We start from the raw sequence: 9420 nt of genomic DNA on the forward strand, positions 1-9420 counted from the left end.
TGGACTGAAATACACTGCTGAGGGGAGCAGCGGGGAGACAGGAGAGGTCTGCTGTGCTGTGTGGGTCAGCTCCCTGGCAGGGGATTGAACTCAGGCTGCAGTGGCTGGAGTAGCTTGATAGTGCTGAGATTTTAACTCCTGCACCACCAGGGAGGCCTAAAATTTAATGTATTAAAGCGTACAACCCAGTGGCTTCAGTACATTTGCCATAGTGTCTAACCACCCCCTCTACTTAGTTCCAAAACATTTTCATCACCCCAAAGAAAACCCAGTTACATGAAGTCAACCCCCAGCACCAGGCAAATGCCAATTTGCTTTTCTTGTCTGTGGCTTTATCTATTATACATATTTCATATGAACTGTATGACTCATCACACGAATCAGATATTTTGGGTCTGGCATCTCTCACCTCAAATGTTAAAACCTAGTTTTTTTTTGTTTTTTTTGTGGCTCATTCATGTTAGTCTGTATCATCTCTTTGTTCTTCTGTATAAATGAATAATATTCTGTCTGATTTTGAGTTCCAACAATCGGTCTCCCTTCCTTTTCAGGTGTCTGCTCAACACACACCCAATGAGAACCAAGTGATCACAGGGCAGGTGCTGAGGGGAAAGATGGAGAAGCACGTGATCCCTTCCAAAGCATGGATCTGGTAAGCGGGGCTGCCCCCATCCTGAGATGGTTGTAGGAACTACACTGCTGTGGAGGTGGACACAGAAGAAATTCTGTCAAGTGCCAAAGTGCGATAGTTATTTTCCTTTAGTGCTCTTTAAATCCTCTGATCACAGCAAAGAAAGAGACTCAGGTGGTCCTAGATGTTGCTAAATACCTCCCTTACACTCCCTGTTTAACAAAGACACAACCCTCCCTGGTGACACAGCGGGTTTAGGACCCAGCACTGCAAGCTGGCTGCAGCCGCCTCAATGCGAGTTCGATCCCCGCCCTGGAGGTGACCCACTTGGTGCAGCAGACCTCTCCTGACCCGCCCGCGGGTCCCCTCAGCAGTGTACTTCGTCGACCTGCCTTTCTGCTCCCCACTCTGCCTCTGGTGAAGCCTCTCACCGCCCCTGAGCCTCTGGCCTGTACCCCAGTTCTGTATGCATGAATAAATAAATCTTAAAAAAAATCACTAGTAACTAGGGAAATAATTACTAAGCTTCCCCACCGCCCGCCTAGATTAGTCGAGAAAAGTCCAAATGTCCCATTCCCACGTGCTTAGCGTCTCAGGAGTTACAATGGTAACGTCCCCTCCGTCAGGGAGCAGCGAGACGCTAACTCCCGGCACCCAGCCCACGGGCGGGAGGCGTGGCTCCGCTCGGCCCCGCCCCGCGTCCGCCGGCCGCGCTCCGTCATTGGCCCCGCCCCCGACGCCCCGCCCCCTCCTCTTCTCCGTCGGCCCCTCGGCTCCCGCGCGCACTGAAGATGGCGGCGGCGGCGGGAAGGTTACTCCGGGCTTCGGTGAGTGGCTGCGGGCTGGGCACAAGCACGGAGTCACCGTGGTCGCCCCGGAACGCGCTTCCCAGCCGGGGTCCCACGCCCCTGCGGCCTTTCGCTCTCCTAGGCGGGTGTCCGCGGGTAACGGACCGCAGGCCGGCTCGGGAGCGTTCCCCACGCCTGCGCAGAACTGCCCTTCCCCCATCCCTCTCGCTATCCCTGCGTCCCGGCCGGCGGGGGCCCGTTCCTCGGACGGGTGACTTTGCCTTTCCGAAGCTCATTTTCCTTTCCGAACCTTACGACAGAATGACGTCTAACAGGCGCTGCTGAGAGCATCCACCAAACGCTGGGTGGGAACCCACGTGGAAGCAACAAAAGTGATGACTTGCAGAAATCCCTTTCTCCTGCCCACCTCCTGGGTCTGACGCGCAGTTTCCTGCGTGCTACGCCTCCTACCCTCTTGCTTCTCACGCTCCCCTTTTCTCTTAGCGGTTCAACGGGGGCCCTTCTTGAGTAATGCTGAATACTACGGTTAGGCAAACATTTCCCTGGAGTCCTGTCCAGACTTTCCCAGAGACTGAACTTTGCTCTACTTGTGTGCTTGTCTGTGGGGCTGAAAAGGCCTTGTTTTCTAAAGGAAACCTTGACATTGTAGAAATTACGCAGGAGACCAGGCACTGAAGGTGTGACCAAGGCCCCTTGGTTTTTGAACCTTCTGTGTTGTTCTTAAGAGCATGGAATCTTAAAATTCCCTGCCACCTTGTAGTCTTTTTGCTTTTTAACATATCTTCTAAACAAAAATTGACGGTGTACAACACGATGATTTGGAACCCATATATGCAGTGAAGTGATTACTGAAGTAAAGCTAATTGACATGCCCACCTCGTTATCAGTTTTCGGTGTACATTTTCAGTGCTCCCTACAGTGTTAAGTGTAGTCCTCATGCAGACTTACTCACCTGCAGCTTTCTACCCTTTGACACTATCTCCCAATCACCTTGCCCCCTGCAAGCTAGAAAACAAGAAGGAAACTCTTAAGAATGGGGACACATAATTCCGTGCTTTCAGAGTTTAAGGTTTGGTACTTGGGTCACAGGAACGAGGACCCTGAGGATGACCTTTCCATGGGCGCAGCTTTCAGCCACCATTGTGTGACTTCTTAATATAAAGTGTTTCTCCTTGCAGGTTGCCCGACATCTGAGTGCCTTTCCTTGGGGCATTTCTGCCTCTGCCGCACTCAGGCCAGCTGTTTCTCCAAGACTGTGCTTGACCAGTGGATTGTGGTCTGGCTCCAATCAAGCAAAATTTGCCTTTAGCACCAGTAAGTGGCATTTGCCTTGGCTTGACCTGGATCATGAAAATAGGCGTCATTTCTGGACAGGGACTCTGAACGCCACCTGCACATTAGACTCACCTGGGAGCTTTTAAAACCATCCCCTGCTCCAGACTCGACAAATGAGGTCAATCTCTGGGGTGAGACCAGGTGGCTCTAATGTGCACCCTGGTTGGAGAATCAGAGGTGAAGTGTCCTTGGACCCCATCTGGTTGGTTGCTGTGTGGGAAGGGATGTTGGGTAACAGGGCTGAGACTAGCGCCTGTAAAGGCTTTCGCCCCACTTGTGAGCACACAGCAGCTCATTGGCTGCTGCGTGATCCACGTGAGGCATCGCTACTTCTCAAGATTTATGTCCCATTCGCCAGCATGTGGGCTTTGCTAAGATCAGCCTCAGATGAGTGGTATTTGGAAATGTCTATTTTAGAGTTGTCCCGCCCTTTAGAAAGCGTGTGATGGTTCCTGAATGCAGGTGCAAAGCCTTGTCTTGGGTGCACTGTCCTAAAATGGTTCAGTGTCACTGCCCTGGAGTCGAGAAACATTTCTAGCAGTGATGTGATGCCAGTGGGGTAAACTCTGCTTGTTTACACCCAGCCCACGCCCTCCCCCAGCGCTCCCCGAAGCCCAGGCATTCTGAGCTGGGAGCCCCTTCATCCCAGGGAGAAGCAAGTCCTTTCCGCTTCTGGTGCTGCTCTTGCAGCCCTGCCCTGCCCTTTCCCTCTACACCGCTCTCTGATAACTGACATCTGCTCCTGCCATCCCCTGCCAGACTTATCTGCCTGAGAACAGCCGACTCATCTTCCATTGCCTACGTGAAAACCTCCAGTGACTTCATTATCTCTCATTTTAAGAGCAGACTCAGGCTGATATATGAGGGCCTCTCAGCAGGACTGCCGGCCGTTCTTGCTTTGTCTCCCACACACGTACGCGGTTGGGATAAGCTGTGCCCTGGTCCTGCAGGGTGTTTGCCCCAAGCCATCTAGACTTGACAAAATCAAACCATATTTAGACTTCATCTCCGTTCTTATCTCTTCCTGAATTCCACCCGTACTATCTCTGTCTCTCTGTGGTTTCCATAGCACTTTAAATTGGATTTGTGTACATTCTAGACCTGCGAAAGGAAAAGAGTACCTGAGATGAAGCGTTGAGTGGAAACTTCTTTAGATTTATTTTATTTATGCATAGAAGGACTAGGGTCTAAGCCAGAGATGCAGGGATGAGAGGGTTCATCAGAGACGCTGAAATCCACTGCGGAGGGCAGCAGGGAGACCGCAGAGGCCTGCTGCGCCATGGGGGTCACCCCTTGGCCTGGGGTCGGATTCAGGCCATCATGGTGATAGCACTGAGACTTAACTCCTAGGCTAGCAGGGAGGCCCTGAGTTGAAACTGAACTAATTAATTTTATTACTCTGAGAGGTTTAAATAAAATCAAATAGGTGCTTGGGTACAGTGTTCTAAAGTTTCGCAATTTTATTACCCCTGTGCTGAAAAAACATTTCTGAGGATGATTTGAGGCAAATCAATACCAAGTCATATATGAGTGTTTTCTCCAGGTTCCTCGCGCCACACGCCAGCTGTCACTGAGCATGCGCCCTACTTTAAGGGTACGGCTGTTGTCAACGGAGAGTTCAAAGAGCTGAGCCTTGATGACTTTAAGGGGAAGTACTTGGTGCTCTTCTTTTACCCCTTGGATTTGTAAGTGTACTTCCTGTGGTGTTTGACTTCATTCTGAGAGCAAGCAAGGTCCTGTGTCCTTGCTGAAGTTGGCTCTGCTTTTCTTGGCCAGGGAAGGGCTCTCTGGACTGGGTCTCACTGGTGGCCTTACTGATTATGCAGCTCACATCTGTGGCCAGTTAACAAGCGATGATCTTGGGGGACGCGCGGGCCTTCTCTCTGGGGTAGGGTTTTACTGGGGTGCTATTTTGTAGACTCTGATCAGTGGCTCTTATCAACCGGTCTTGACGTTCTCATTGGTGTAGAGGAAATGAGAAAAGTAAAAATGAAGTGAATTTTCATATAAAGCTAATTTAGTTAAATACCATTTTTTCTTAGAATGAGTCCCCCGCCTATCCCCCTCACCCCAGTTTTTGGGCCTGGTTCTTAAGTAGAAAAGTGAGTCCAGTGAGGATGCTGAGCTGTTTCTCGCTTTTAAGAAAAAAGGACTGATTTTTAGACAGCCTGTTTTGATGAGATTTTTTGTCCTCTTCCCTAGCACCTTCGTGTGTCCTACAGAAATTGTTGCTTTCAGTGACAAAGCGAATGAATTTCATGACGTGAACTGTGAAGTTGTTGCAGTTTCAGTGGATTCCCACTTTTGCCATCTTGCCTGGATAAACACCCCAAGGAAGGTACAAATGTCGCTTCGCCTGCCTTTGTGTCCCCAAGCTTCCGATAGGGAGGTGCCCACAAAAGACCCACTGTGGGGTCTAGTCTGAAGTGGGTCTGCAGGTCCTCACCCCCGGCAGGTTCTCTTCGGCTCTTCGTCTGTTGCAGGACGTCACGTGCACAGCTCTTCCTCACCACATTTGTATTCTCCAGAGTGCGAATGGTCACACAGAGCAGAGTGGGCTCGGCTGGGAAGGGGGCAGTGTCGCCTCTTCCCTCATCTGTACCCGACCCCCCCCCCCACCCTACTGGCTTGCGGGACGGGCGTTAGGCCCCTGACTCCACCGCTCAGCATGCTGTACCCTTGCCGAAAGACGCGCTTGGGAGAGTCAGAGCTTCCCACTGCTGCTGGGCTGCCAACCCGATTATCCAGAGCATCTCTCCTTACTGTTCCTCCATTTTTATGTCTCAGAAACTAGTGTTCAACCAAGGGAATACTTTAAGAAGTAGAAAAGGAAAGGGCTGTTGTGTTGGTTGGATTTAATCCTCCCTCTGTCTCTGGCTGGCTGGAGCGAGTGACCTAACCTTTGTGTGCCTCAGTTTCCTCATCTGTCAGATGATGGCCATTCTGGCATCCATTCCACGATGGCTGGGGCGGGGCGGTCCACAGAAAGTGCTTGGCCTGGCTACCCCCGCTTACTCCACTGAGGTGGTCTGGAGCAGCTGCCCAGCCCAGCTGGCTGGAGGCTGCCGCCTGACATCCAGTCACGTTTGTGTCCTTAGGACGGCGGTTTGGGCCACATGAACATCGCGCTCCTGTCCGATCTGACTAAGCAAATTTCCCGAGACTACGGTGTGCTGCTGGAGGGTCCTGGTCTGGCCCTGAGGTAACATCCCTTCCTGTGGGCTTAAAATTGGTTTTGGGCTTAGCGTCATCATAACTTAGGAGATTTACCAAGACTTTGGTTTACAGCATTTTGGAGCCAAAATCCTTCGTGTTAGTCCTTTCATGAGAATGACCTGGGAGGGTGGCAGCTCTCCGAGAGACTGCGCTGCTTTGTCTCCCACCACCTGTGTCTCGATGGCCCCACCGCGTCACGCCCCCAGCCACCTGGAAGTGAGGGGCACCTGCTTTATTTGGAGAAGGCGGGATTCCGCATCTGGGATGGCCCGATCTGAGGACTCCCATGGGCTTGGCTTGGGTTGATTTTTCACTTACACCTGTGTGACTCTTGGCAAGTTGTTTAGTTTCTTCAAGCCTCAGGGCTCCCTAACTGAAAAGAGAGTGTCTCTCCCAGGTTGGTAGTGGGAATTAAATACGGGGAGACAGCCAGACAGCCGAGGTTTCAGCACAGGTCCCGACAGCTGTGACCTCTGACTCAGAGTGTCACTTCCGTGGTGAGACCTTTATTCCTTTGAGTGTCCAAGCTCTGTCTTCAGCAGCCCCGTGTGCAGAGTGGGGCTCCCCAACCCCGATGGTGGGGCACTCTTTGGAGCTTGGGCATTTTGGCCCCAATATTAATTACTGCCTCCCTTTAATAAGCTGCAGGCTAACTTAACAGTTGGCAAGTGGAGGAGAGCGCTGGCCGCCCCACCTGCCAGCACCCTGCCCTGCGCACGAGGTCACTCCGTACTGGCCTCAGCTGTGACCAGGGAGACGTGCTGAGGCCGGCTGGTGAGGAGGCCTGCTTAAGGGCCGGCCTCCAGCGTAGCTGCGTGTCTACACAGTGGACTCCAGCTTGTCTCATCCTCAGAGCCAGTGAAGCCTCAGAGTCTAGACCCCGAAGGGCCAGCCCAGGAAGGGAGGGCACCTGTTCACTTGTGCATTTTCTCTGACTTGCCTGTCCCACAAGTGACACAGGAATGTTCTGGAATGTTACGCCCCTTCGGGTGGATTGTTGAACCGGGGTTGCTGTGCTGGCGTGTGTCAGGGCTGCTCGGCACTCGCACGAGGTTGGCACAGACCTAGTGGTCATGCCGTGCATCGCTGTGATGGGAGAAGGAGTGACGGGCTGGGTTTTTCCTTCAGAGTCCACTGTGGACTCCAGAGTCCAGACTTAGGACACCACCTTCTTTCTGCCAAGATTTTTTTCCCTATCTACCCTAAAATTTACTGATTTCCTGTTTCTTGAGTATAGAATATACACCTCTGTCCTTTCCCATTTGCCTGCAGTTTTTTTTTTTTTTTTTAAGATTTACTTATTTCTGCATACAGAACTGGGGTACAGGCCAGGCCAGAGGTGCCAGGGGGGGTGAAAGGACTCACCAGAGACAAAGTGAGGAGCAGAACAGGCAGATCGATTGAAAGACACTGCTGAGGGGAGCAGCGGGGAGACAGGAGAGCTTTGGGGAGACAGGAGAGCTTTGCGGCACCCTGTGGGCCACCTCCAGGGCAGGGATCGAACTCAAGCTGAAGCTGCTGTGGCCAGCACCAAAGTGCTGTGCTTTAACCCTATGCGCCACTGGGGAGGTTTAAAAGCCCCATTTTTGAGCCTGTGAACACTTCATTAACGTGTGTTAAGAAGGATCAAGAGGGTAGAGTAAGACTTTTTCTAGTTCAGGTAGAGTTGTGATACTAACAAGGGTAAATTCTGCTGCAGAGGTCTCTTCATAATCGACCCCAATGGAGTCATCAAACACTTGAGTGTCAATGATCTCCCGGTGGGCCGGAGCGTGGAAGAAACCCTCCGCTTGGTGAAGGCCTTCCAATTCGTGGAGGCCCATGGAGAAGTCTGCCCCGCAAACTGGACACCGGATTCTCCTACGGTAGGTTTCTTTCCAAGAGGTTTTTTCCCGAGGTCTTTGCTGCCTCATGGACTGCTGGCCTGGGATATATATCTACAGAAGGATCCCAGCTTGGAGCAAGGCTGCAGATGGTTTATAAATGGGTGAAGGTGCTGAGGGGTGGGGAGGAGGTGTGGGAGGGGGACAGGCAAGCTGTCAGTGCAACTTTAATTTATGTATTTAAAAGGGAGCAGGGCTGGGTGTGCTCAGAGCAGGGGGCCCGAAGAAATGGCCCTCTGTTTACAACACACCCAACAGGGATCTGGGTCAGTGACAAGGGCTGGAGACTTGTGGCCCTTCTGTGAACAAGTACCCTACATGTGAAAGAGAAATCAAGGAAACAGATTTAAGTGAGAATCTTAGGGTAAAAATGGAGCACTTTTCAGCTCTTTTCAGACTTGTATTATGCCAATTACCCAGTTAAATGTTTCTGTTTTCAGATCAAGCCTCATCCGACTGCTTCCAAGGAATACTTTGAGAAGGTGCATCCGTAGTGATCCCACGTACACCTGCGGCTTCTCCTGCCAGGAAGGAACCACAGTGGGAACTCCCTGTTAGCATTTCAGAGATTAGTTAGGGAGGGCAGCAAGCCTTATGCCTGTATCCATAGCTATCAGTGTGTTTTGTTAATACTAGCGAAGGCTTTTTAAGTGCGGCGACTGTGTGGTTACCCTCTTCTGGCATCCTCGATGACTGGCTCGTGTGTGGAACGCCTGGTTCTCCTGTTCTTGGATCATGTCTTCAGCGAGAACAGCAAGCTCTTCTTTCTTCACCTTGCTTGAACCTTTGCATACAGCAGAGTAGTACAACAAGCATTGAAACTTCTGATCAAGGGTCCTGAAAATTTCTTCTTGAATTTCTTTGTATTAAACTGAGTTTTCTTTTATGGCAAGAGATCGTTTAAGCTGTTAGCCTCAGTAGTCTGATAGAACTTTTGCAGTGTGTGTATATGTATGTGTGATGGAAACAAATGTGAATCATGTTTCTGAAAAAACACGGTGGCAAAGTGACTTAACTGATCATGCATGTCCCCATCCCTAAGATTTATAGTTTACAGTTATTTTACTTGTTTTGTTTGCTGGCTTAGTCTCTACATACATTTCTAAATACTAAGTGGGTGTAATTACAAGAGATATTTATTAAATCCAGGGGTTACATTTTGAAATCACTCTAATTATTTTTTCTGAAGTGCTTGATGTAAAGTATATCATAAATAAACATATTTTAAAATATTCACATTTTTAACATCATTAATTGTTAGGTTAGCTTATGTTGTGGAGTGCTAAATTTCCTTTCCAATTGTGTTAGCAAACACTTATCTAGCATTTAACTCGGACCATGGAAAATAAGCTGACTTCTACTGCCAAGGAACTGTGTGGAGGAGACAAGTGAGATACGGGAGCATTTATTTCAATAAACTGAGTACCTAGCATATGCCAGGTGCTGTTTCAGAGGTGCAGAGTGAACAAAAAAGACAAGCCCTTTCGTCCACTCACATACCTGAGAGACGTGGAGCAAGGGGCTAGGGGGTAGAGCTGAGTGCCTT

At 50.4% G+C, this 9420-nt stretch overlaps 1 protein-coding gene across 1 annotated transcript; it reads left to right on the forward strand.

The window, feature by feature from the left end:
• The first annotated feature begins 1377 nt into the window (after positions 1–1377).
• Positions 1378–9106, forward strand: PRDX3 (peroxiredoxin 3). The gene is made up of 7 exons (XM_004680397.2): positions 1378–1458; positions 2619–2754; positions 4319–4460; positions 4978–5113; positions 5874–5977; positions 7691–7856; positions 8315–9106. Exons 1-7 carry the CDS (start codon positions 1423–1425, stop codon positions 8366–8368), a joined length of 774 nt encoding a protein of 257 aa, XP_004680454.1. The 5' UTR covers positions 1378–1422; the 3' UTR covers positions 8369–9106.
• The last annotated feature ends 314 nt before the right edge of the window (positions 9107–9420 follow it).

Source organism: Condylura cristata, unplaced genomic scaffold (genome assembly GCF_000260355.1).
Source record: "Condylura cristata isolate star-nosed mole 26May11 unplaced genomic scaffold, ConCri1.0 scaffold00011, whole genome shotgun sequence".
Lineage (NCBI taxonomy): Eukaryota > Metazoa > Chordata > Mammalia > Eulipotyphla > Talpidae > Condylura > Condylura cristata.